This window comes from Macaca thibetana, chromosome 14 (genome assembly GCF_024542745.1).
Source record: "Macaca thibetana thibetana isolate TM-01 chromosome 14, ASM2454274v1, whole genome shotgun sequence".
In the NCBI taxonomy this organism is placed as follows: Eukaryota; Metazoa; Chordata; class Mammalia; order Primates; family Cercopithecidae; genus Macaca; species Macaca thibetana.
The window spans coordinates 68,822,257-68,848,727 of NC_065591.1; the positions used below are offsets into that span (position 1 = coordinate 68,822,257).

The 26,471-nt window shown below is 54.4% G+C and overlaps 1 protein-coding gene across 5 annotated transcripts in view; it reads left to right on the top strand.

Moving 5' to 3' along the window:
- Window positions 1-26,471, top strand: part of MYO7A (myosin VIIA) — an 85,653-nt gene that overhangs the window by 44,695 nt on the left and 14,487 nt on the right. For 4 of the 5 annotated variants that reach the window (XM_050757457.1, XM_050757458.1, XM_050757456.1 and 1 more), the window contains 19 exons: window positions 501-659; window positions 1,117-1,209; window positions 3,286-3,380; window positions 4,849-4,933; window positions 5,543-5,761; window positions 6,205-6,312; window positions 7,182-7,391; window positions 7,715-7,918; window positions 8,188-8,364; window positions 8,829-8,918; window positions 10,363-10,490; window positions 15,477-15,603; window positions 16,165-16,284; window positions 16,863-17,036; window positions 18,188-18,415; window positions 20,379-20,549; window positions 23,486-23,603; window positions 24,295-24,421; window positions 25,427-25,596. In XM_050757457.1, the coding sequence (XP_050613414.1) occupies window positions 501-659; window positions 1,117-1,209; window positions 3,286-3,380; window positions 4,849-4,933; window positions 5,543-5,761; window positions 6,205-6,312; window positions 7,182-7,391; window positions 7,715-7,918; window positions 8,188-8,364; window positions 8,829-8,918; window positions 10,363-10,490; window positions 15,477-15,603; window positions 16,165-16,284; window positions 16,863-17,036; window positions 18,188-18,415; window positions 20,379-20,549; window positions 23,486-23,603; window positions 24,295-24,421; window positions 25,427-25,596 (2,803 nt within the window). Of the gene's footprint in view, window positions 1-500; window positions 660-1,116; window positions 1,210-3,285; window positions 3,381-4,848; window positions 4,934-5,542; window positions 5,762-6,204; window positions 6,313-7,181; window positions 7,392-7,714; window positions 7,919-8,187; window positions 8,365-8,828; window positions 8,919-10,362; window positions 10,491-15,476; window positions 15,604-16,164; window positions 16,285-16,862; window positions 17,037-18,187; window positions 18,416-20,378; window positions 20,550-23,485; window positions 23,604-24,294; window positions 24,422-25,312; window positions 25,597-26,471 lie in introns of all 5 variants that reach the window. The other variant, XM_050757455.1, reaches the window with a different exon arrangement.

A 26,471-nucleotide genomic window follows, 5' to 3' on the forward strand; every position in this document is an offset into this window, starting at 1 on the left:
TGAATAACCACAGATGTACGATAGCTGCAGTGTGAAAGGTCCTCCCTGGGGCTGTGCAGAGCACCCCTTACCTGCACAGCCATAACTTGGCCTGGACCAGCCTCTCTAGCTCCCCCAAGATTCCCAACAAAGTCCTGCGCTTTCAGGCTTCCACACCTTTGCACAGGCTTACCCCCTCCAGCCTTGGAATACTCTCCCTCCTGTCAGCGTTAGGGGGATAAAGACGCCTCCTCCATGAAGCTTGCCTGTTGGGTGTCCCAAGAGGAATTAATCTATGTCTTCTGTGTGCTTCCAAAGCACACAACTCCGCCACAACAGGCCTCACTTTATGCTATTTTGTGGATTTGAGCTGCAGATCCAGGTGCCTGTCCCAGCTTTGCTCCTCCCGTGCCATGTGGACTTGGCCTTTCTGAGCCTTTGTCTGGGTTGGTCAAGTGCATAGCAGGGCTGCCTCCCAGCAGGAGCCTTGGCCCTGATGCCCTTGTCTGTCTGCCCGGCAGCTGTTTGACCGGCACCTGTGTGTGCGCCAGCTGCGGTACTCAGGGATGATGGAGACCATCCGAATCCGCCGAGCTGGCTACCCCATCCGCTACAGCTTCGTGGAGTTCGTGGAGCGGTACCGCGTGCTGCTGCCGGGTGTGAAGCCAGCCTACAAGCAGGTACAGGGCTGAGTGCAAAGAGGGCAGGAGAGGAGGGTCCCAGCTTTGGCTGGGCAAGGATCCCAATTTTCTTATCAGGACTGTGAGCTGGACTTGACATCTGCTCATCCTCTCAGGTACAGCATGGAAAATTGGGGGTCCGGTCTTGGAATGCATCAGTAGGCTTCAGTTGCCATGTTCACCTAGTGAGGACTTCACACATGGTGGTGTAAGGAACAAGACCAGGGCTGCCACGCGGGCCCTGGATGTCAGTTGTGAGAAAGGGTTTTGCAATCATACCATCCAGCTGAGCTAAGGAGAAAACTGGGGCTCAGAGAAGGCAGGACCCAGCTGAGGTCACACTTTGAGTCAGGGGCAGAGCTGGAGAAGAGCCCTGCCTCCCAGCCTCAGGGACACTCTGGGGGCCTTCCCACTGGAGACACTGCCCATTCCCTTGTGTCCACCATCCCCACTCCAGGGTGACCTTCGCGGGACGTGCCAGCGCATGGCTGAGACTGTGCTGGGCACCCACGATGACTGGCAGATAGGCAAAACCAAGATCTTTCTGAAGGTGAGCACAGCTTCCCTGGGCTGCCCTGGGGCACTGTGAATTCCCATCATGTGGCCTGGGGTGCTCGGGAGAGGGAGGCAGTGCTGGGGCTTTGAGATCCTTCCTGCCGGGCTATGGTGTGGCTGGAGGAGCAGGTGGGATCTGGTCTCTCCGGTGGGGAAGGGTAAGTGGTGTTTGAGATCATCTACCACCTGGGAGCAGGGTCAGCGCACTGACCACAGGTTACAAAGCACATGCCAGGGGCGGGCTGGCTGTCAGGCCCACAGCAGGGAGGCGGGGGTGCTGCTTGCCTTGGGGCCTTTTCTGAGCCTCATTTTCCCATCTGTAAATTGGGGTGTCCCTGTGTGGGGTCTCTTGAGTGTATCTTTAGGTTCCTTCCTGTGGTTTCCTGCCTGGCAGGGTCCATCCCATGCTGGGGTCCGCAGCATTCCACCTGTCCGTCACTCTGTAGGGAGCTCAGCTCCCATTGCTGCCTGGGCAGCTGGGGAGGGAAGCAGGAAGCAGGGCCTGTGGGAGTCACGGAGTCACAGCCTTGGAGAAATGGCTGGGAGTTGGCAGTGGCAGGGCAGCCACAACAGGGACAGTGCGAGCTCCCAGCGCTGGGCTTCCCCATTTGCATTTCCGCTGTGCTAGATTTCTGGCTGTCCCGGATGACAGGGCTCCTTCCTCTGGTGTGGGGGGTGGGGCCTGCACACTCCAGGACAGCTGCAGGAGGGACAGGAACCAGCTCTGAACTGGAGGGAGCCTGTGGCCTCTTTTAAATCCTCTCCAGCCAAGGGGCTTCAGGCTAGGCCCTTTCTCTCCTTGCACCTGCATTTCCTCATTAGCAAGATGTGATGAATGTTCCCTGCCTGTGCCTCCCACAGTGGTCAGCCAGAAAGCATATTCCATGTGCCAGGCGCTGGGTGGGGGCTTTTCATCCATGAGCTAATTTAATCCTTGAAACAGTCCTGTGGAGAAGAAAATATACCCGTTTCACAGGCTCAGAGAGAAGTCAGTTGCCCGAAGCCAGGCAGCTAGGAAACAGGCAGCAGGGCTTCCAGTCTGGGGGAGTCTGATGCCAAGCCCCTGTGTGAACAAAGTGGGGAAGGCAGGAATCACGATGGCATCTAATGCCAGGGAACTCGGAGGAGCGCCATCAGCCCCTGACTTACACTGCTAGGTTCTTCCAATATGGCCATGGTTTTGAGAGGCTAGACATGCTCATTCATCCATTCATTCATTCATTCAGAATGCCTTAGCTGAGCATCTCCTCTGTCAGGGCCCTGTGTGTCTGTGATTATCTGATGGATGTGGCTCCCTCATGAAACTCTACCCTCCCCAAGGGCAGGGGCCATGTCTCCCTGGTTCATTGTGGCAGCCCCTCCCCTCCCCAGCACCTAGCACAGTGCCGGCACATGGAGGCGTTCAATTCTTATGTATTAAGTGAACCAATGAAGTTTTGTCCAACTAGAGTGAGGGTTGGGGTCTTGGGTGAGGAGGAGAGAGGGCTGGAAAAGTTGGCAGACACCCTGGATCATGGGTGGCCTTGAGTGCCAGGGTGAAGAACCCAGGCTCGACCTGGGGAACCATGAGGTGTCACTGTAGGGTCACCAATCAGGTTGTGTTTAGGAGGGTCTCTCTGGCTGCTTGTGAAGGAGGGCCGGAGAGGGAGCCAGGGAGGCCGTGAGACCTTTGGTTAGGAGGCTGCTGCCAAGATTCAGGAGAGGAATGGCGACAGCCCAGCCCAGGTGAGGGACTGATGTGACAGGGGGGTCTAGAAGCAGGGGGCTTGGGCAGATTGATGATAGGGAAGAAGCCGGTGTGTGTGCGTACTGGGCCTTCCGACCTCATCCAGAGAGACTAGGCACCTTCTGCTCCATTTGTCCTGCCTGGGCCTCTGGGAAACAGCCACAACCCCTGTCTGTCCTGGTGGCTGTGGGAGGCTGCCCCAGGAGCCAGAGCCAGCTGGGAGCTCATGGGACCCAACTGAGTTCTAGACCTGGGCTCCCAGTGAAGGAAGAGAGGCCCCAGCTGGGACTGAGCAGGTGGCTCTAGAGACCTTGTGGGGTGCTGCTCAGGAGCTCTGCCTCCTAGGACCACCATGACATGCTGCTGGAAGTGGAGCGGGACAAAGCCATCACTGACAGAGTCATCCTCCTCCAGAAGGTCATCCGGGGGTTCAAAGACAGGTGCGTGTTCCCACCAGCTCCTCCCCTCCTCAGCCCACATACAGGTGTACGTGTGGTGTTTGGCTCTCCTCTGCTCTGCCCGCATGAACACTAGGAAAAAAACATGTTCACCTATGAAACAAGTGCACACATGCACAGCATGCACACATGATCATGTAAACACAGAGGAATATAGATACATGATTTACATGGACCCATTGTGCCATGTAAGCCAAATAATCCAATACATTCACCTACGTACGCACATTCACATGTGGATACATGAGACTCACATGTGGACCCACTGTTCATTTCAGATGCTGATGAAATTTTGCACAGAGGAAATTTGAGATTTTATAAATTATGAATACAAAATGTGTCTCATATTCTATGTAAAGGATATCTGTACACCTGTGACAATTCACAAATGTGCAGGACTGACTCCAAAATGTGATTAAAGCTCTGCGAAAATCCTGCAACACACCCCTTTGCAGTTCATATGGTCACTCTCTCCCTTCACCTACCCATCCATCCATCCATTCACCCACCCACCTACCTACCTATCCATCCATCCATCCGTTCATCCATCCATCCGCCCACCTATTCATCCATCCATCCATCCGTCCATCCGCCTGCCTATTCACCCATCTATCCATCCATCTATCCATCCATCTGCCCACCTATTCACCCATCCATCCATCCATCTGCCCACCTATTCATCCATCCATCCATCCATCCATCTGCCCACCTATTCATCCATCCATCCATCCATCCATCCATCCATCCATCCATCCGCCCGCCTATTCCCCCATCCATCCATCCATCCCCCCACCCACCCACCCATTCACTCATCCATTCATCCATCCACCCACCCACCCATTCCCACAGTTGCTCATTTGCTTATGTGTGTCTCCAAGCATTGACTTTTTGGCCCACATGCACACTGACATACCCATCCTTCACTCTTCCTTTATTTATTTCTACATTCAGCAGACCCCTGCTGTCTGTGCGTGGTCTCTGTCCTCCATCAGGCCAAAGATGACTGTTTTCCTGCAGAAGCAGCCTGCTGTGTGCAGGGGGAGCAGCAATGGGCTCACTTAGGGTCAGTCAGAAGACACAGGCTCTGGTCCCAACCTATCAAGTTTCAGTTGCCTCATGTATAAAATGAGGAAGTTAGACTGTTCAAAGCTTTTAATCTTTATATTATTTTAGTTACTTGTTTTTTCATACATTTATTCATTCAACAAATACCTTTTGAATGTCTACCTTCATAGGCTTATGTGACAGGCCTGTGGGGCAGGCAGGGCAAGCATTATTCTACGCATTGTACAGATGAGGAAGCTGAGGCACAGAGGTTATGTGCCTTGCCCAAGGTCACATAGCTAGGAAGTCGTAGAGCCAGGACTCAGCATGCCCTCGTGATCCCAAACCCACCTGTGCCCTGGCTGCCTCTGGACACTGCTTACCCGCGCCACTCCCGCTGTTTCAGGTCTAACTTCCTGAAGCTGAAGAACGCTGCCACGCTGATCCAGAGGCACTGGCGGGGTCACAACTGCAGGAAGAACTACGGGCTGGTGAGCCTCCCCATGGGCTTCTCTTGCCCCAACAGGCCTTTGAACCCAGCCTTGCTGCCATGGCAGCGGGACTGGCCTGCACCCAGGCAGCACAACCTGACCTCGTTGGCCTCCTGCCACTGCCCTGGCCAGCCACTACCATTCCTCCAGCCCGAAGTCTGAATCTGGCTCTTGTGGCTTCTTCCAGCTGGCCAGCAATGTGTATTGTTCTCCTTCTGGAGTGTTTTTGGGTGTTGGGAGCACTCTGGGATTATGAGAGATCTCAGATGGGGCTGGGAGTGGCTGGGTCACATGGACCTCTGTGCAGCAGCTGGGCTTAGGGCTTGTCGGGGCTGGATGGGAAGCAGACTGGTTGGTTGCAGCTCCTGATCTAGGATTCTCTCAGGGGGGCCCAACTCAGGGAGAGTCAAGGTCACCTAAAAATATGTTGTCTGAGAGGAAACAGAACTTTCTAACGATGGGGGGGGGCCCTAATCTGAGAGGAGACGGGGCCATGCCTTCTGGGGGTGCCTGTCTGAGAGTGGAGGCCGGTGCCGTGGAAGCTTCTGCAGGCAGGGTCAGTCTAGAATGGGACAGCAGGCTCTGAGCACGGGGTGGCTGTCCTTGCAGATGCGTCTGGGCTTCCTGCGGCTGCAGGCTCTACACCGCTCCCGGAAGCTGCACCAGCAGTACCGCCTGGCCCGCCAGCGCATCATCCAGTTCCAGGCCCGCTGCCGTGCTTATCTGGTGCGCAAGGCCTTCCGCCACCGCCTCTGGGCTGTGCTTACCGTGCAGGCCTATGCCCGGGGCATGATCGCCCGCAGGCTGCACCAACGCCTCAGGGCTGAGGTGAGGGAGCAAGTCCGTAGCAGCCAATCAGCAGACCTCTGACCCCTGGGTGGGGAGTGTCCACGTATCACCCTCAGGTGTTGGCCAGGAAGCGGGACCTATGGGGTGGACCTGTGGTTATGCCTGCTCTGAGGAGTGCACAAACCTGGGACCATACCCTCATTTCCATCCTCCTGGCCAAGGGCAGGGCTGGGACCTCAGTCACTCTTGGGAATCTCTGAGAGACCGAGGCAGATCTGGCCGGGCTTTAGGATCAGTGGTGCCTCCAACCCGCTGGGTAACCTAGAGAATTTCTTGGTTACCTCACTTGTCCTATCTGCCAAATTATTTGGCAAAGTCATGCCCAGTTCTAGAACTCAGAGTCGGGTGGGTGGAGCTGGCAGGAATCCCTGCAACAACAGCTACACACATTTCCATGCCCCCTGGCTGCCCCCTTCCCTCAGTACCTGCGGCGCCTCGAGGCTGAGAAAATGCGGCTGGCAGAGGAAGAGAAGCTCCGGAAGGAGATGAGTGCCAAGAAGGCCAAGGAGGAGGCGGAGCGCAAGCATCAGGTGAGCCGAGAGCCTCCAGGCGCCTCGTCTGGCTGCTCATGTCACCCGGCACCGCAGCCTTCCTTCCACCCTTCAGAGTGGCTGCACTAGACCCACTCGGCCAGCGTTGCCTGAGCTCTCACTGGGCACCTGGTCCTGTGCCATGCAAAAGGACCGAGGGCTGTGGTGGCTCCAGAGGAAGAGACCCAGGCCCTCAGCAGCCCCTTTCTAGCTGGGAGAGAACACCCTGATAAAAGCCCAAGCCAGCTGACGGCACGAGGGTGCCTTGCTGCCCGGTAGAGAGCCACCAGCCACAGTGGCAACCGAACACTTGCAGTGTGGTCCATCCGAATGACACAGTGCTGTAATTGTGAAGTACACACTAGATTTTGAAGACTTGGTGGGGAAAAAATGAATATAAAATATCTCAGTATTATTTTTGTAATATGGATTATATGCTAAGATAATATTTGGGAAATATTGAGTTAAATAAAATATATTACTACGACTAATCCCACCTATTCCTTTTTGCTTTTTAAAACATGGCTACCGCATGGGTGGCTCACATTGTATTTCTATTGGGCGGCCCTGGTCTAGAGCCTCAAGCCAATGGCCGTGGGGTGTCTGGGTTGGTGTGGTCCCCATGGAGCAGGCTGCTGGAGGAGGTGGCTCCCTGAGAGCCCTGAAGGATGGGCAGATTGCTGTTTGGCCTGTTGAGAGGCCTCTGAGTGGCCCAGAGGTGGGGAAGTCGGAGGCTCCATTCTCCCCGGCGGTCAGGAGGTGGGGACCGAGGCCCTGGCTGCTGCAGGGGCTTCCCAGGGAGAGCTTGTTCCCTGAGGCTGTGGCACCGGGGCTGACCCTGTGTCTTCTGTGTCACCCCAATTGCCCAGGAGCGCCTGGCCCAGCTGGCTCGTGAGGACGCCGAGCGGGAACTGAAGGAGAAGGAGGCTGCTCGGCGGAAGAAGGAGCTCCTAGAGCAGATGGAAAGGGCCCGCCACGAGCCCGTCAATCACTCAGACATGGTGGACAAGATGTTTGGCTTCCTGGGGACTTCAGGTGGCCTGCCAGGCCAGGAGGGCCAGGCACCTAGTGGCTTTGAGGTACCAGGCTGGGGACAGGGGCTCCAGAGGCCCCCACACCACTTGGGCTGATCCTCCCTCCTCCTGTGCCCTTGGCCTTAAAGCCCGCCCAGCCCCTCTGAGCAGTGGGTAGCCGGGATGAACTGGGTCCTGTCCCTCTCCAAGGCCGTTCTCAGGTTTTTTTTTCTTTTTTTTTGAGATGGGGTCTCACCCTGTTGCTCAGGCTGGAGTGCAGTGGTGTGATCATAGCTCACTGCAGACTTGAACTTCTGGGCTCAGGTGATCCTCCTGCCTGAGCTTCCCGAGTAGCTGGGACTCCAGGACATACCTCTTGTCTCCTTCAGGACCTGGAGCGAGGGCGGAGGGAGATGGTGGAGGAGGACCTGGATGCAGCCCTGCCCCTGCCTGACGAGGATGAGGAGGACCTCTCTGAGTATAAATTTGCCAAGTTTGCTGCCACCTACTTCCAGGGGACAACCACGCACTCCTACACCCGGCGGCCACTCAAACAGCCACTGCTCTACCATGACGACGAGGGTGACCAGCTGGTGAGGCCTGCCTGCCACTAGGTCACTGCTGGGTGGGGCCAGGGCTGGTGTTGTGGACTCTGCTGCTGCTGGTGGCCATAGGTGATGAGGGTGGTGGGTCCCTGGGGGCCAGGGACCAGGTCTGACTATAGTCTTCACTGTGGCACCCAGCCTAAGGGTTCACCATGCAGGAGGGGGTGTCTCCAGCCCTCTCCCCAAACCACCAGGTCATTCTGACAGCTTTAGCAATGTCCTCTGCTCTGGCTTCTGACATGCACGCTCTGCCCCAGGCAGCCCTGGCGGTCTGGATCACCATCCTCCGCTTCATGGGGGACCTCCCGGAGCCCAAGTACCACACAGCCATGAGTGACGGCAGCGAGAAGATCCCTGTGATGACCAAGATTTACGAGACCCTGGGCAAGAAGACGTACAAGAGGGAGCTGCAGGCCCTGCAGGGCGAGGGTGAGGTGAGGCCAAGGTGCCCTCTGGCTGATGTCCCTCCCAGGCCTACAGGGAGGGTTACTGGCATCGCCAGCCTTGGGCTCCTCCACAGAAAAAGGATCCTATAATTCATCTCTGCCTCACCAACCCCTGCCTGCCACCCTCCTTTGTCTACTTGTGGGAAGAAATATGTGAAACTTTTATAAACTGTGAAGTGCTGACCGTAACTGAGGGGCCTCACAGCAGAGCAGACGGGGGCTTTGCAGTTGGAGCCAGCTCCCATACTGTGTTTTTCTGAGTCTGTTTTCCTGACTGCCAGTTGGCTGGTGGGGGTGCAAGGGTAGGGTGAGCAGGTAGAGGGTGCCAGTGTGGGGGGCACCCTGTAAGCCTCACGTGGAAGCGAGATGGTTCCCCACAAAGTCTTGCTGTTGGGGGTCTCGTCATTGCTTTCTGCTCAGCCACTTGACCCTGATCCCTGCTGGTCCTGCAGGCCCAGCTCCCTGAGGGCCAGAAGAGGAGCAGTGTGAGACACAAGCTGGTGCATTTGACTCTGAAAAAGAAGTCCAAGCTCACAGAGGAGGTGAGGGCAGACACTGGGGGTCTGGCAGCCCACAGGTGGCTGCCTTAGGTGGGGTAGGCTGGAGCACAGCTAAGCTGGGGGCCCATGGGAGCAGGAGCAGGAGTGGACACTGTCTGTCCTCAGGGGTCTTGGCTGGCCAGGGACGGGACAGCATGGGTGGGTTGGTGGGCGATCAGGCAGACAGGACTGTCTGAAGAGGGTGGGATCTTAGGCTGGGGTGGGGAAGGGCTTCCTGGCAGAGGGCACTGAGCAGGGGAGGCTGGTAGCAGCACAGGTGAGAGGGAACACACTTCCAGCCAGGGTGCAGACCCAAGGCACTTGGTCCAAGGACCTTTGAGGCGTGGGAGCTTTCTGTGGAACAAGAGTGCTCATGGAGCATGAACGGGATTAATTTATTTGAATTCATTCTTCAGTCACCTTGCCTTTTCTGGGCACTCTCCCAGCCCTTGTGCTCTGGGGTTGTCCAGGCTGGTGTGTGTGTGGCAGGGGAGGATGCATTGGAGAGGCAGACACAAACCAAGGCATTCACAGCCTTGGGGGCCAGGCCCCCATCCCCACATTTGCACATGCCAGTCCCTCTGCCTGAAACTCCTCCTTTCTCTGCCTGGGATCACCTCCTCCAGGAAGCCTCCCCAGCTCCTCCACTGCAGGGTCAGGGGCTCCCACTTTACCTCTGCCCTTGTCCTGTCCCCACCTGAGGCACAAATCCAACCTTGCACGTGTGTGGCCTCAGATTTGAATACCTTCTCTGCCGCTTAATATTCAAGGGACCCAAGGAAGGAAACGCCCACTCCGTGGGGTCCTGGGAAGAAGGTGGAAATGGCAGCCGAGGGTGTTCGGTAGACACGAGGGCCTTCCATGGTGCTCCCTGTCTGTACCACCCACTCCTGCCGCTCACCTCTCACTCACCCTACCTCCTCTGGGCAGAGCTCGGGGCTTGTGCTGTGGGCTATGTGGGATGAGAGAGGAGAAACATCTCATAAGAACCAGTGTGAGCCTGGTCACTTTGGGGCTAAGGGTGTTGGTGACAGGGTGATGGTGACTGGTGGTTGGAACCTGGGGTATACTCCAGAACCCACAGTTATGGGGGGGCCACCCCAGAGAGATAGGGGTCCCGCTTGGAGTCAGAAGCAGGTCCCTGTCCTGGCTGAGAGGACCTCCCTGGGGTGGGGGGTGGGGTGCAGGGTATCGAGGAGATGGCAGAGGAGCTCTGTCCCCAGAAGTGGGTGGCGCCGGGCCAGTGTGCCCCAGCTATGTGGGCCAGTTATTGGCCCAGCATCTGCTGTGCACGTGGCAGGGGTAATGACGGTGCTGGGGAGCCCAGTTCTTCTGCTCACTCCCTAGATTCTGCTTTCTGGGGAGCAGGCAGCTGCGGGTGCTGGTGCCCTGGCTGGCAGGGGAATGCCCCTGACTTCACCTTCCCTGTCCTCTCCCTCTGGCCCAGGTGACCAAGAGGCTGCATGACGGGGAGTCCACGGTCCAGGGCAACAGCATGCTGGAGGACCGGCCCACCTCCAACCTGGAGAAGCTGCACTTCATCATCGGCAATGGCATCCTGCGGCCAGCTCTCCGGTCAGTGCCGGGAGGCAGGGGCACCGGGGCCTGAAAGTCTTTTGATGGTTGAGTGGTGCCTCTGTCAACTTAGCAAGAGATAAAGCAAGCAGGCCTGGGTTTGGCTTTGCTGGGAGCTAATTGGTGGAGTTAGGACCTTGGTGGAGTTATTTCATCTCTCTAAGCCTCTGATTCCTTGTCTGTAAAGGGGGAATCATAAAACAGGCATCCCTTGGAGATACTGCAGGTTCAGTTGAAGGCCACAGAAATAAATATCACAATAAAGAGAGCAGCACAAATATTTTGACTTCCCAGTGCATATAAAGGTCATATTTATACTGTACTATAGTCTATGAAGTATGAAATAGCATTATGTCTAAAAAATGTAGACACCTTGATTAGAAAATAATGCTGAAAATGCTAACGGTCATCTGAAAGTTGCATCTATTTGCTGGAGGGTCTTGCGTTGATGTTGATGGCTGCTGACTGATCAGAGTGGTGGTTGCTGAAGGTTAGGGTGGCTGTGGCAATTTATTAAGATAAGACAACAGTGAGATTTGCTGCATGAATGGACCGTTCTTTCTCACAAAATTTCTCTGTAGCATGCAATGTTGTTTGACAGCATTTTACCCACAGTAGAACTTCTTTCAAAATTGGAGTCAGTCCTCTCAAACCCTGTTGCTGCTTTATCAAGTTGATGCAATATTCTAAATCCCTTGTTATCATTTCAACAATGTTCACAGCATCTTCACCAGTAGATTCCATCTCAAGAAACCACTTTCTTTGCTCATCCATAAGAGGCAACTCCTCATCTACTGAAATTTGATCATGACATGGCAGCAACTCAGTCCCATCCTCAGGCCCCACTTCTCATTCTAGTTTTCTTGCTATTTATTTCCACCACATCTGCAGTTACTTCCTCTTGAAGTCTTGAGCTCCTCAGTCATTCATGAAGGTTGGAATCCACTTCTTCTAAACTCCTATTAATGTTAATAATTTGACCTCCTTCCATGCATCATGAATGTTCTGAATGGCATCGAGAATTGTGAATACTTTCCAGAAGCTTTTTCACTGATTTTGCCCAGATCCACCAGAGGAATCACTATCTATGGCAGCAATAGTCTTATCAAATGTATTTCTTAAATAAGACTTGAAAGCCAAAATTACTCCTTGATCCATAGGTTGCAGAATGGATGTTGCATTAGCAGGCATGAAAATAACATTCATCTCCTTGTACATCATTCTTTTTGTTTGTTTGTTTGTTTTTGTTTTGTTTTGTTTTGTTTTGAGACAGTCTCACTCTGTTGCCCAGGCTGGAGTGCAGTGGCACTGCAGGCTCACTGCAGCCTCCACGTCCTGGGTTCAAGCAATTCTCCTGCCTCAGCCTCCCAAGTAGCTGGGACTACAGGCACTTGCCACCACATCTGGATAATTTTTGTATTTTTAGTAGAGACGAGGTTTCACCATGTTGGCCAGGCTGGTCTGGAACTCCTGACCCTGTGATCCACCCGCCTCAGCCTCCCAAAGTGCTGGGATTTCAGGCGTGAGCCCCTGTGCCCAGCCCCTTGTACATCATTTTTTTTTTTTTTTTGAGACGGAGTCTTGCTCTGTCGCCCAGGCTGGAGTGCAGTGGCCGGATCTCAGCTCACTGCAAGCTCCGCCTCCCGGGTTTACGCCATTCTCCTGCCTCAGCCTCCCGAGTAGCTGGGACTACAGGCGCCCGCCACCTCGCCCGGCTAAGTTTTTGTATTTTTTAGTAGAGACGGGGTTTCACCGTGTCAGCCAGGATGGTCTCGATCTCCTGACCTCGTGATCCGCCCGTCTCGGCCTCCCAAAGTGCTGGGATTACAGGCTTGAGCCACCGCGCCCGGCCTCCTTGTACATCATTTTTAAGGGCCCTAGGATTTTTGGAATGGTCACTGAGCATTGGCTTCAATGGAAAGTCAGCAGTGCATTAGCTCTTGACAGGAGATTCAGCTTGTCTTTTGAAGACTTGAAGCCAGCCATTGATTTCTCTCTAGCTATGAAAGTCCTAAATGACATCTTTTTCCGATAGAAGGCTGGTTCATCTCCATGAAGATCTGTTGTTGAGTGTAATCACCTTCATTAGTGATTTTAGCTAGACCTTCTGGAAAACTTGTTGCAGCTTCTCCATCAGCACTTGTTGCTTCACCCTGCACTTCTACATTTTGGAGACAGTTTCTTGCTTTAAACCTCATGAGGCGATCTCTGTGAGCTTCCAACTTAGCTTCTGCAACTTCCTCACCTCTCTCAGCCTTCAGAGAATTGAAGAGAGCGCCTTCCTCTAGACTAGGCTTTGGCTTAAGGGAATGTTGTGGCTGGTTTGATTTATTCAGACCCCTAAAATTTTCTCCATATCAGCAAATAAGGCTGTTTCACTTTCCTATCATTTGTGTATTCACTGGAGTAGCATTTCTGATGTCCTTTAGGAACTATTCCTTTGCATTCACAAGTTGGTTAACTACGTGGCACAAGAGGCCCAGCTTTTGGTCTATCTCGGCTTTCAACATGCTTTACTCTCTAATCATTTCTAGCTTTTGATTAAAAGTGAAAAATGTGTGAGCTTCCTTTCACTTGAACACTTACAGGTCATCGTGGGGTTGTTAATTGGCCTAATTTCAATATGAATGTGTCTCAGGGAATCAGGAGGCCTGAGGAGAGGGAGAGAGATGGGGGAATGGCTGGTGGGTAGAGCAGTCAGAACACATCTAACATTTATCAATTAGGTTTGCCATCTTCTATGGGCACGATTCACGGTGCACAAAACAACCACATTAGTAACATTAAAGATTACTGATCACAGATCACCACAGCAAATATAATAATAAATTTGAGATATTTCTACAATTGCCAAAATGTGACAGAAACGTGAAGTGAGCACGTGCTGTTGGAGAAATGATGCTGGTAGACTTGTTCCATGCAGGGTCCTTGTAAACCAATTTGTAAAAAATGCAATGTCTCCAAAGTGTAATAGAGTGAAGTACAGTAAAATGAGGTGTGCCTGCAGCAGCTACCTCATACACAGGCTTGTGGGAAGATAAAGCTATGGAAAGTGTGTAGCACCAGACCTGGAGCATAGTAAGCGCCCTGTAGATGGTAGCTTTGATCATCATCATCCAACATGCATTTCCTGCTTTAACTCCCCTGCCGCCAGCTCACCTCGAGTCACCCACCCCAGGCCCATGGTCAGGGTTACTGTGGGCCACATGCCTGGGCATCCTGCAAGTACCTCCTTCCCCACAGGGCCAGGAGAGGCCTTTACCCAGGTCCCTGGGGTTTGGGGGAGTTGAAAGGAAGACCCAGGAGTTACCAGGAGCCACCAAAAAAATCAAGTCAGCTGATGAGAGGAGGGCTAGGACTTTTCTGAGAACAGTCTCTGCACAGGACAGGTCTGTCGGGAGAGCTGATGCCATGAATGTGTGTGTACTGGTTGGGAGGACAGCAGGACGAGGCAGGGACCAAGCCCCACTTTCCTGATGGGAAACTGAGGTCCAGAGTAGGGAAGAGACTTGCCCAGGGGTCACTAGGCCTCCTGCCTCCTATCAGGCCCCCGTTTTTATCTCCCCAAGCCTAGTCACTACCTCACCAGGGTGGCCACACTGCCCAGGGCCACCCGCCAACAGGAGGAAAAGCAGCTGCTGCAGGTATGTCTCAGGGGCAAGAATTTGCCTCCAAATTATCTCACCATCATACCTAAAGCTGACACTTCTAGAAAACACAGTGCCAGGAGCTCTGAACCAAGAGTCCAAAGGCTGGGGTGTCAACTCCTTGAGGGGCCTCACACGGTGAATCCCTCCCTATTCTCAGGCTCTGTCTCCCCATCTGTAAAGTGAAGGGAGACTCCTAGCTGCAGGTGATAATGTTTCACTAGTCTGTGGCAAGGTGGCAACAGGAGGGATGTTTCTAAAGCAAAACTTGTTTTCTTTAAAGGACTGCTCTGAGACTTTGCCCTTCCTACTATTTGGAAATTTAAAATTACCTTTGTTTTATGAGATAATTGGGATCTAGACAGTGAGCAGGTTGTGTGTGTTATAAATGTTCTCATTTATCATAAAAAAAATGAGTAACTTCAGAATTTACTTTGAAATTATAAACTCTCAAAACTGTTGAGACACTGAATTAGGTAATCCCAGCCCTGTCCTTTGGGAGAGAAGAGCAGCAGTGGGTGCCCCCTGGCGGTCACTGCATCGTCAGGGGTTCTGCCCTTGAACAGGCAGGCTGCAGTCTTAGAGCACCCAGGTTGCAGAGGAGAAGAACCATTCCCAAGAACAAGGACAGCAATAATTGCAGCTGGCATTTGTGAGGGGTTCACTGTGTCTGGCACTGTGCTAGGTGCATCATAAGCCTTGGCTCATTCGTCTTCACAGCAATCTTGTAAGGATTCCTTTAAAATGAACACCAAAAAATTACCTTAATTGTTTTCATCCCATTGCAAAAGTCATACATGGCCCCTTAAATATTCTAACATTACAGAAACATACCAGAGACAAAGTCCCTACTCATTCCATCCCCCAGTGACACCCCAGGACGCTTTTCCTGTTTCTGCTTTGTCCGTTGCCATGGGTAGAAGTTGCACCTGCTGCCGTGACTATGGGCTGGGATCAGAGAGGTGAACTCATCTGCCTCAGTCACCAGCTGGTTAGGAAGGAGGCAGAGGTGGGGACTGTGCTTCTCATTAGCATGGTCACCTGTGGCTGTGGCTGCTGAGCCCAGAGCAGGATACGTACCACCCTGGAGGGTGGGGCCCTGGCTGTGGGAACTGGATTGGGGTTGGGGAGGTGCTTTATGCCTGATGATCCTGTCTCCAAAGCCAGACCCCAGCCCTTGGCTCAGCCCTGCCACCCAGCCTCACTCTGCCTCCTCCTGGGTGGTCTTGGCAAGTTAGAGAGGACAGCTGTGTCATGTACCACCGGCTGCTGGGAGGAGGTGGGGACTGGGGCTGTTCCTCTGGGTGATTCCCCCTCCCTTGCCCTGCTGCCTGCCCAGGGATGAGATCTACTGCCAGATCAGCAAGCAGCTGACCCACAACCCCTCCAAGAGCAGCTATGCCCGGGGCTGGATTCTCGTGTCTCTCTGCGTGGGCTGTTTTGCCCCCTCCGAGAAGTTTGTCAAGGTAGGAAGGTGCCTGGCCTCCTGGAGCGGGAAGGGGAGCTGGGCCCTGTCCCAGCACTGCGGGGAGAGCAATAGTCAGGGACTCCAAAGGGCCTGGTCACAAGGCCTACCTGGCCACCCCCCACTGAGCCCCATCTTCCTGGCACCTCCTCCCCTCAGGCAGCCACCGCTTTGCCCCACACTCCCCTCAGCCCCATTCTACTTAGGAGGGGCTGAGTCTGACAGGAGCGTGTCCCAGGCCCTCTGCACCCTCGCCTTGGGGCAGGCCCTGGGTGCTGGGGTCAGAGTGGAGCAGGTCACGGCAGGACCAACCCGACTGGCTGGTGCTGTGAAGGGGTGTGGGGAGGAGCCCCTGTGAGGCTGAGCTGGGAGAGGTGGGGGAGGCCACAGACGTGACTGGAAATAGGCGGTGGATCTGAGAGAGTAGGGAAGCCACGGAAAGCAGCCTGGCCTGGAGGAGTGGCCTCCAAGTGCTGGGGAGGGCCTGGTGGCTGCCCTCACTACTCACATGGGGAGGCCCAGGGCTGCAGTGGGGCCGCCTCAGCGGGTGCTCTGGCTGCAGTACCTGCGGAACTTCATCCACGGGGGCCCGCCCGGCTACGCCCCGTACTGTGAGGAGCGTCTGAGGAGGACCTTTGTCAATGGGACACGGACACAGCCGCCCAGCTGGCTGGAGCTGCAGGTTCGTGCGTGTGTGTGCACGTGCTTGTGTGCATGTGCACAAGAGTGTGTGTGTGCATGTGTGTATGCGTGTGTGAGTGCGTGTGTGTGTGTCCAGTGCACTCGAGTGCCCCAGAAACATTCCCCACTTTGAGACTCTGTGGTTCCTCAAGCACCTACCCTCAAGTTCTGGAACCCCAGGCCCATCAGAACAGAAAAGCCCCCAAAGGATGAGGGACTCCATTTGCTGGCCTTATGGTCAAGACAACTTGGGCAAAGGAGATTCCCTCTGTGTCTCAATGCCTTTACCTGCCACATGGTGAAGGTTATATGAAGTGATAGCAGAGACCCCGGGCCTGTGGCAGCGCCTGAACTCCCAGCCCCAGGCCCTGACTCAGGGGTCCTAAAGGTCCACTGGGGTGGGGTGCACAGCAGGGCTCCCTAGACACCTGTGACGGGGACAAGCAGTGTCCCAGTGAGGTGCTGAGGCCTGGGGCGCCGGGGCAGCTCCAACCCCACAGAAAGCAGAGAGCCAAAGTCCAGAGGGGCGAGCAGGTCTGAAGGGAAGGGACTCCACAAACCCTCCTGGGGCACTTCCAGGCCACCAAGTCCAAGAAGCCAATCATGCTGCCCGTGACATTCATGGACGGGACCACCAAGACCCTGCTGACAGACTCGGCAACCACGGCCAAGGAGCTCTGCAACGCGCTGGCCGACAAGATCTCTCTCAAGGACCGCTTCGGGTTCTCCCTCTACATTGCCCTGTTTGACAAGGTATGGCCGCCCAGAAGCACCTCCTCCCGGCCCCAGTCGAGGCCGCCAGTGCTGCCACCTACTGGCTGGGGCTACTCACCCTTGAGCACCTCGATTTCCCCTGAGCCGGCGCTAATCGGCTCTGCCTGACTCCTTAGGACTGCCGAGAATTCGGCCAGGTGCGGTTGTTCATGCCTGTAATCCCAGTACTTTGGGAGGCTGAGGCGGTCGGATCACAAAGTCAGGAGTTCAAGACCAGCCTGGCCAACGTAGTGAAGCCTTGTCTTTACTAAAAAAAACAAAAATTAGCGAGACTTGGTGGCACACACCTGTAATCCCAGCTACTCAAGAGGCTGAGGCAGGAGAATCGCTTGAACTCAGGAGGCGGAGGTTGTGGTGAGCTGAGATCACGCCACTGCACTCCAGCCTAGGCAACAGAGTGAGACTCTGTCTCAAAAGAAAAAAAGACAAAAACAGAGCTCTTCGGCACCCAAGGGAAAACCCAGCAGTAGGATGTCCTCAGTCCTGTGTCCCCAGGCCCAGTGAATCCTCTCCTGGTGCTGAAGGAAGAGCATGGCACAGGCCGAGGGGAGGGCTTCGCAGCCCTTGCGTGCAGATGGGAATGGAATTCCCTCTCAGGTTGCTATGGCGTCTGATGGAGAAACTCCTTAGCAAACAGGAGTTCCTTCACACTTGCCCTCAAGCAGCTGGGGTGTGAACAGCCCACAGACTCGCCTTGAAGGCTAGAGCCTCCTCAGCTGAGCGGGACCTGGGGCTTGGGTGATTTTTGCCTCCACCCCCAGCAACATCATGCTCAGCAGAGGGGCCCCCGCCCACAAGCCCAGGGGAGGTACCATGTTGCTGGACACAGTTTGCCTGGATTTTTCTCACCGATGCTCCTGTGTTTCCAGGTACTCTGTTCAGTTTCCCACTTCTACTAGAAAATGGGACTTCTCACATCACCGTGCCCAGAACTGAGGCTAGGAAGGCAATCGTGGGGGTGCTGCTCAGAGCCCAAGGCTGGGATCTGGTCTGCCTCCTGGGGGCCTTGGACATGTCCCTGCCCTTCGCTGGGCCTCGGTTTTCTGTCTGAACTGACCGTTGGCACCGTCGAGGCTCCTCATAGTCCTTCCCTGACTCTGTGCCTGCTCCCCTCCCCGCTGTGCCCACAGGTATCCTCCCTGGGCAGCGGCAGTGACCATGTCATGGACGCCATCTCCCAGTGCGAGCAGTATGCCAAGGAGCAGGGTGCCCAGGAGCGCAACGCCCCCTGGAGGCTCTTCTTCCGCAAAGAGGTCTTCACACCCTGGCACAGCCCCTCTGAGGACAACGTGGCCACCAACCTTATCTACCAGCAGGTGGTGCGAGGAGTCAAGTTTGGGGAGTACAGGTGTGAGAAGGTGAGTGGAAGGGAATCTCTTGCCAAGCTGGCTTGGCTCACAGCCTGCTGTTTTCCACGTTTGGGCTGAGTGCTCCTCTGTGAGCCATCATTAGCTTAGGCTGAGGTGAGCCTGACTGCAGTTGGGCACTCTCCAGGCTTCTGGATGGACACCACCTACTTCAGGGGGCTCGGGAGGTGAGGTGAGATGTCAGGAGCAAGGGCTTCTGAGCATGTCCTGAATTCGCCAGTGGAGGAGACCCCCACACTGCTGTAGTGACTGTGCATGCTACAGAGGACGTGCCTCAGGACCTGCTGCACTGTTCTAAGTGTGTCTAGTAAGCGCTGCTCTAAATGAGAAAGACAGCCATTCCTTGGGATCAGAATTTGCAAATGTGTATTCTTTTTTCTCCTTCTGAGGACAGGAGTTATATGGTTGTTTTGTTTTTGATAATGGTAATGGTAGCTATGGTTCTGTTGGTGATTGTGAGGGAGGGATAAGAAAGGAGGTGATGGAAATGAAGAGGATGGTTGGTGGTGGTAACATTGGTAGAGGTAATGATGGTGTTGATGGTGATGGTGGAGACAGTGATGATGGTTGGTGGTGATGGTGGATGTAGTGATGGTGTTGATGGTGGTGGTGGAGACAGTGATGATGGTTGGTGGTGATGGTGGATGTAGTGATGGTGTTGGTGGTGGTGGAGACAGTGATAATGGTTGGTGGTGATGGTGGATGTAGTGATGGTGTTGGTACTGATGATGGTAGTGATGGTGGGTGGAGGCAGTGATGGTGTTGGTGATGGTGGAGGTAGTGATGTTAGTGATGATGGTATTGTTGGTGCTGATGACAGTGGTGATATTGGAGGTAGGGATGATGTCGGTGATGGTGATGGTGGTGGTGGTGGAGGTAGTGATAGTGCTGGTGTTGATGACAGTGTTGTTGGTAGTGATGATGGTGATGGTAAAGGTAGTGATAGTGGTGTTGACAATGACAGTGTTGTTGGTAGTGATGGTGTTGGTGATGACAGTGTTGTTGGTAGTGATGGTGTTGGTGATGGTGGAGGCAGTAATGATGTTGGTGATAGTGTTGGTGATAGTGTTGTTGGTGGTGGTGGTGGTGATGGTGGAGGCAGTAATGATGTTGGTGATAGTGTTGTTGGTAGTGATGGTGGTGATGGTGGAGGTAGTGGTGGTAGTTTTGTTGGTGACAGTGGTGATGATAATGGTGGTATTGGTGGTGGTAAGCAAATATTCAGGCAGAGCGCATTAGTATAGCCACATCAGTTGCTAAAGTTCTGAAATATTTCAAACTGGTTGGAAAATATCTATTGCCTTCAAGACCCCCAAAAGCCTTTCTCTATGCCCTTGCTGCTGGAGCTCTGGGGAGCCCTAGGTAGGCATCACTGGGGCTGCTGTGCACCAGGCCAGGCAGAGAAGGGGCAAATGTCCAATGGCCACTTGGTTCTCTGAACCCTCTACAGTAGATCCTGCCATCTGTTAACCACTTTAACCATCCCCCAAGTGCTTAACGATGGTGATGGAGGCAGTCACAGTGATGCACTCCCCTCACTTTGACCCCTCCAGCAGACCCCAGGTGTCTCCCATTCTCTAGGGCAGATGCTTCCTCTTCTGCTCTTTGTCAGCTCCGGTCACTGTCTCACAGGGCTGAGTGTGCAGTGGCTGCTCGATGGGCTGGCTTTTTTCTTTGAGTCACTTTTTGTGCCCCTGGGCAGAGTCCAGCTCCATGCCAGTGTGAAAGGGACCCAGGAGAAGGTGAGGGTGTGGCCCTGCCCTTGGGGAGCTCATGGTTCCTCTGAGCAGACAAGAATTCCCTGGTGAATCAATGAGAAGCCTGGGTCCCAAAAGCCAGGCTCTGAGAGCTACAGGAGTCAGGGCCAGGAGAGGGGCCTGGAGCCTTTGGTGGTGTGGAAGGGCTTCCTGGAGGGGCCTGGGCCAATGCATGACCTAGGCCTCCCCCCACCTAGGAGGACGACCTGGCTGAGCTGGCCTCCCAGCAGTACTTTGTGGACTATGGCTCTGAGATGATCCTGGAGCGCCTCCTGAACCTCGTACCCACCTACATCCCCGACCGCGAGATCACGCCCCTGAAGACGCTGGAGAAGTGGGCCCAGTTGGCCATTGCCGCCCACAAGAAGGTGAAGGGCTGGGAGGAGTCTTAGAGAAGGGATGTGGACCTGAACAACCAAGGAGGTCCCAGTCCTCATCTGAACCTGTCTGTTGGGGCTGCAGGAGATGGCATGGCACCTGACCTCCCACCTCCCAGTGGCCCTTCCTCACTGGACATCAGCTCACTCATTCTCCTGCCATCTGTGTGCCAGGCACACAGAGGGGATCAGACTTAACCCTGCAGCCTCTGTGGGGCCATGGGTATTGGGGCCCCTTTCCTGGTCTTGTGCCAGCCACTTGTTGGTGCTACAGCTTCCAGAGCTGCAGCTTAGGAGAGGTGGTGGACGCTAGACAGAGCTTTAGGAATTGTACCTCCTTTTTCCTAAAAGAACTCCAGCCCAACTTCCTGCCTGGGGAGCTTTAGGGACAGGCCCCCTTGACCCGCTTGCTTGGAGCCCAGGCCCATAACCAGCCATGAGTGGTTCCCTCCCAAGCTAAGAGCCTGCCCAAGTAGAGCAGGGGTATCCAGATGAAGAGAAGGTGGGAGCACTGGCTGCTGGTAGGGGACCCAGGGCCTCCTCATCTCCATGGTCTAGCTGTGCAAGAGAATTGTCCCTGCACATAAGTCGAGGGCTCCATAGTCTGAGGGCACCATAGGCCCGCAGTCTCACCCCTCCACCTCGAGGCCTCCGTCCTCACCCGGGAGCCCTGTGCCGCCTCCACCTGACCGTGTGCCTTCTCTAGTCAGCTCCCCACCAGCCTCTGCCTCTCCCTGAGTCCCAAGTGCCCCCTGCGCCAGCCTGCTTCCCCTGAGGCCCTCACCCCCCTGAACCCCACTTCAGAGGAGGAGCGTCTCCTCCCTGCCACCCCTCTGTCCCTCATGTGAGACCCCTGCCCTTCATCCTCAGGCACCTCCTCTCCCTTGGCCCTCACGTGCCGGCAGTCACTGCAGCCTGTCCAGCTGCCTTCCAAACAGCTGCAGCCTCCACCCCCACCTCCGTGAGGGCCTCCTCGGGGCTCACTGCCACTGTGGCATGTGGTACGTCCTGGGTGGGGTGCTATTATTATGCATTCATTTTATTTTGGGTGCTTGTCATGTGCTGGGCACCAGGACCTGGAGACACAGCCCTTTGTGGGACAGACACGGTTTCTGCCCTTTGGAGCCCACAGCTAAGCTGGGTCTCTCCTGGACTGAAGCTCCTCAGAGTATCTGACCCGGAGCCCTGGGCCAGGCCCTCCTAGAATGGACAGTTGTGAATCACAGTTTTTGTAGGGTGGGAGGGTGCATTGTTCATTTTCTAGGTCTGCCATAACCAAGTGCCACAGACTAGGTGGTTTCAACAACAGAAATAAATGTATTTCCTTCCAGTTCTGGAGCCTGGAGCTCCGAGATCAAGGTGTCAGCAGGGGCTTTCTCCTGAGGCTTCTCCTCTCAGCCTGCAGATGGCCATCCTCTCCATCTGTCACCACACGGTGACGTGTGCACATGCACATCTGAGTCCAAATATCCTCCTCTTAAAAAGGCACAGACATATTGGATTACAGCCCGCCCAAAAGATCTCATTAGTGACCTCTTTAAAGACCTTATCTCTGGGTCAGGCGCGGTGGCTCACGCCTGTAATCCCAGCACTTTGGGACGCCAAGGCGGGTGAATCATGAGGTCAGGAGTTCGAGACCAGCCTGGCCAACATGGCAAAACCCCGTCTCTACTAAAAATGCAAAAATTCACCAGGTGTGTAGTGGGTGCCCGTAATCCTAGCTACTCGGGAGGCTGAGGCAGGAGAATCACTTAAACCTTGGAGGCAGAGGTTTCAGTGAGCTGAGATTGTGCCATTGTGCTCCAGCCTGGAGGACAAGAGCAAGACTCCTTCTCAAAAATAAAAAATAAAAAAAAATCTTATCTCCAAATAAGGTTACATTCTGGGGGTGAAGACTTTAATATGCAAATATGGTGGGTGGGGGAAGGAAGCACACAATTCAGTCCATAACAGAGGTGTTTTGAAAACATCTTATTTTGAAATAATTTCAAACTTATGGAGAAATTGCACATTCAAAAAAGTAGGATTGCTGTGTGCACTTCACTTCCCAGATTCACTGGATGCTAGCCACACTTGCTCAGTGATTTGTCTCTCTGCCTACATATGTATTTTCTCTGAGTCATTTGAGCTTGGGTTGATGACATTGAGCCATTTGCCTCTGAATTCTCACTGCTCTCAGGATGGCACCCCTCATGGGCTCTCTTATGGGTGGAGATGGGGCCGTCTGTGAGCTGGCATACACATCCACTCTTACCTATTCCTGTGTCTACATACTATAAAAACCAGGATTTCACTCTGACCCCTCCAATGCTACCCCAGAACCCCAGAGTTCTCACTAGCGCTTGGGGAAGTATTTTTAGAGAAACACAATGCTGGTGCTTTTGTATCTTACCAAGAGCACGGCAGCACCCCCCACAGATCACCTCACCTCCAGGGTCCAGTTCTCCCTGGACACACTGATCTTTCTAACTCCCAGATTCACCAGATCAGTTTCTTGCAGTTGTGGCTGCACTCACAGTCCGCCAGGACCTGGCTTCCCACGCTGTGTCCCCATTCCCTCTCTTCTCAGTCTGCAGTCTGCAGTCTGCACTGACCCGGGACCTTGGGCCTCCCACATGCTCTGGCTGGAATCCTTGCTTCCCTGTCTCTGCTCAACTGGGAACTCCCTGGAGGGGCAGCTATGCTTTCTCTGACTTTGGGCCGCAGCACCTGCATAGAGGTGGCACTCGAAAGTGCTCGCTGATGTTGATGAATGAGAAGGGTGGGGACAGGGTGGCTGCAGACAGATGGGAGCAGGGCAAGGCCATGATGCACAGGAGGTGCAGGAGCCCCAGGCTGCTCCTAGCTAGAAGGCAGCAGCAGCTGATTTTTAGAGCAAACTCACCTGTACATTGTCTTGTGTCCCTCTGTCCCTTTTTTCCCTCCAGGGGATTTATGCCCAGAGGAGAACTGATGCCCAGAAGGTCAAAGAGGATGTGGTCAATTACGCCCGCTTTAAGTGGCCCTTACTCTTCTCCAGGTTTTATGAAGCCTACAAATTCTCAGGTACCCCCAGCCTGCGACGCTCCCACTCCCTTGCTCTGTAGCTCCAGCCCACAACAGGGGAGGGAAGCGGCTTGAGCCAGGGGCCCCCGTCAATGGAACTCTTGCCTGCTGGCTGCTTGGTCTGTTCTGGTCAATGCTGCTGAGTGGGTCCTGCCTCCCCAACACCCAGTAGCGACTCCATGGCACATCTTATGTGCTCGGTGGTGCATAAGATTGAAAAACTGAGTGAGGATTGATTCATTAAGGCACGTACTGTGTATAGAACAGGGTGGCCCACACAGGCCACTGGCTCAGCCGTCCTTGGGCCATCGTTACTGGGCACCTGCTCTGTGCCAGGCCCTGTGCTGATGCTGCTGTTCACAGAACCACCAAGTACCAGGGCCGGAGGGAACCCTGGGTCTCAGTCCAACCCCGCCCCAGATCCCACCTCAGTGCAGGGCAGGGACTTGTTCAAAGCTGCACAAAGACCAGTGGCAGGAGTGGGACCCAAACCAGTTTCCCAATTCAACACTCTCTTCCTATTGCACTTTGGGTTTTGTCACATAGCGAGTTTGTGCTCTCTGGGCCTCAGTTTCCCTATCTGTAAAACAGAAATCAGTGTATTGCCACCTCCTTGGCCATTATGAGGACTGAGAAGAGCTGGGCCTAGGGGTGGGAGGCCTGCCTCTCAGTGCCTTGGTCTCGACCCCAGGCCCCAGCCTCCCCAAGAACGATGTGATCGTGGCTGTCAACTGGACAGGCGTGTACTTTGTGGATGAGCAGGAGCAGGTACTTCTGGAGCTGTCCTTCCCAGAGATCATGGCCGTGTCCAGCAGCAGGTGAGGAGGGCCGCATGGAGACGCAGACAGACAGAGGGGAAGGAGAGGGGCCGGAGCTTCCCTGCGGGTCACTGGAAGTGAAGAGACATGAAGTGGCCTGCCTGGTTGCTCGTGATTGGGCAGTTTGTACCGCACTGTGAAGACCCCTCTGGCACCTCCTAGCGGAGGGATGGGCATGGGCTTTACAGCACATTAAGGCTGTTCTGAGACAGGACTGGGCTGTCAGGACAGGTAGGGGCAGGCGAGTGTGTACAAAAGAGCTTGACCTGGGGTTCAGGGGCCTGGGTAGCACTCACTCTCTGTCTTCATTCCTAAAGCAGGAGTCTTAATACTTTTCTTGCATAACAGTGGTGAGGAATGAATGCAATAATAGATGGGAGAGCTCTTTGTAAACTGCAGAGCACGGCCACACAGGTGGAATGGTGGGGTGGGTTGCTGGGACTGACTGGCTTTCCCAGCAGTGCAGTGGCTCCCTCCCCCACCATCTGGGGCTTGTAGCAGTGTCTTTGGGTTATGTCTGATATGGGCTGGAGACCAGACACATGCCAGGCACACAGGATGCAGTAGTGACAAGATAGTCCTTGTCCTCTTGGATCTTCAGTCAAGAGAGTCGACAGACATTGAATAGGCCATTTTAAAGCATGCTATGATCAGGGCTGTGGGAGGGCAGGGAGGACTACCTGGAGGAAGTGGCATGTAGGTTGAGATTTAAAGGGTGAGTAGGAATTAGACAGGCAAAGGAGAAGTGGGTCGGGCCAGTGTGGGTCTCCCTCTGGGCCATGCCTGACTCTGGCCAGGCCAGCTCTGACTTAACCTGAGATGTGTCTGAGCTGGGCCACATCTCCCACTGGCTGGGGCATGTCTGACTCGACTGGCCTTGGTCTCCTTCAGGGAGTGCCGTGTCTGGCTCTCACTGGGCTGCTCTGATCTTGGCTGTGCTGCGCCTCACTCAGGCTGGGCAGGACTGACCCCGGCGGGGCCCTGTTCTCCGTGTTGGTCCTGCAGGGGAGCGAAAACGACAGCCCCCAGCTTCACACTGGCCACCATCAAGGGGGACGAATACACCTTCACCTCTAGCAATGCTGAGGACATTCGTGACCTGGTGGTCACCTTCCTAGAGGGGCTCCGGAAGAGATCTAAGTATGTTGTGGCCCTGCAGGATAACCCCAACCCCGGTGAGTGACTGCTGGTATGGGCTGCCTGGCACTGGGGGTCAGGGCGTTACGCAGACTGTCTTAGTCCATTTGCGTTGCTATAATGGCATACTGGAGGCTGGGAGATTTATAAAGAAAAGAGGTTTATTTGGCTCACAGTTCTGCAGGCACTACAAGAAGCATGGTGCTGGCTGGGCATGGTGGTTCATGCCTGCAATCCCAGAGCTTTGGGAGGCTGAGATGGGAGGATCACTTGAGGCCAGGAGTTCAAGACCAGCCTGGGCAACATAGTGAGACCCCTGTTTCAACAAAAGATTAAATAAATTAGCTGGGTGTGATGGCATGTGCCTGTAGTCATAGCTCTTCAGGAGGCTGAGGTAGGAGGATTGCTTGAGCCCAGGAGGTGGAGGCTGCAGTGAGCCATGATTGTGCCACTGCAGTCCAGCCTGGGCAAGAGTGAGACCTCATCTCTTAAAAAAAAAAGAAAGAGAAAAAAGAAGCATGGCACCAGCATCTGCTTCTGATGAAGGCCCCAGGAAGCTTCCACTCACGGCAGAAGCAGAAGGGGTAGCTTGCATCAGAAGGAAGGAGGAGAGGAGGAGTTGCCAGGCTCTTTTAAACCATCAGTTCTCGCAGAGACTCACTCATCACTGCGAGCGCGGCACCACGCTGTTCATGAGGGCCCCACCCCCATGATGCAAACACCTCACGCTAGGCCACTGCCAACACTGGGAGACCAGATTTCAACAGAGAGATTTGGAGGGGACAAATATCTGAACCATATCACAGACCATGCCCCGTGGCCTTGGCACTCAAGGCTGCTAGGGTCTTGTTCCCATCTTTCCCCTGAAACTAGACCAAATAGCCTTCAATCTGTGGTCTGTGGGGAATCTCCT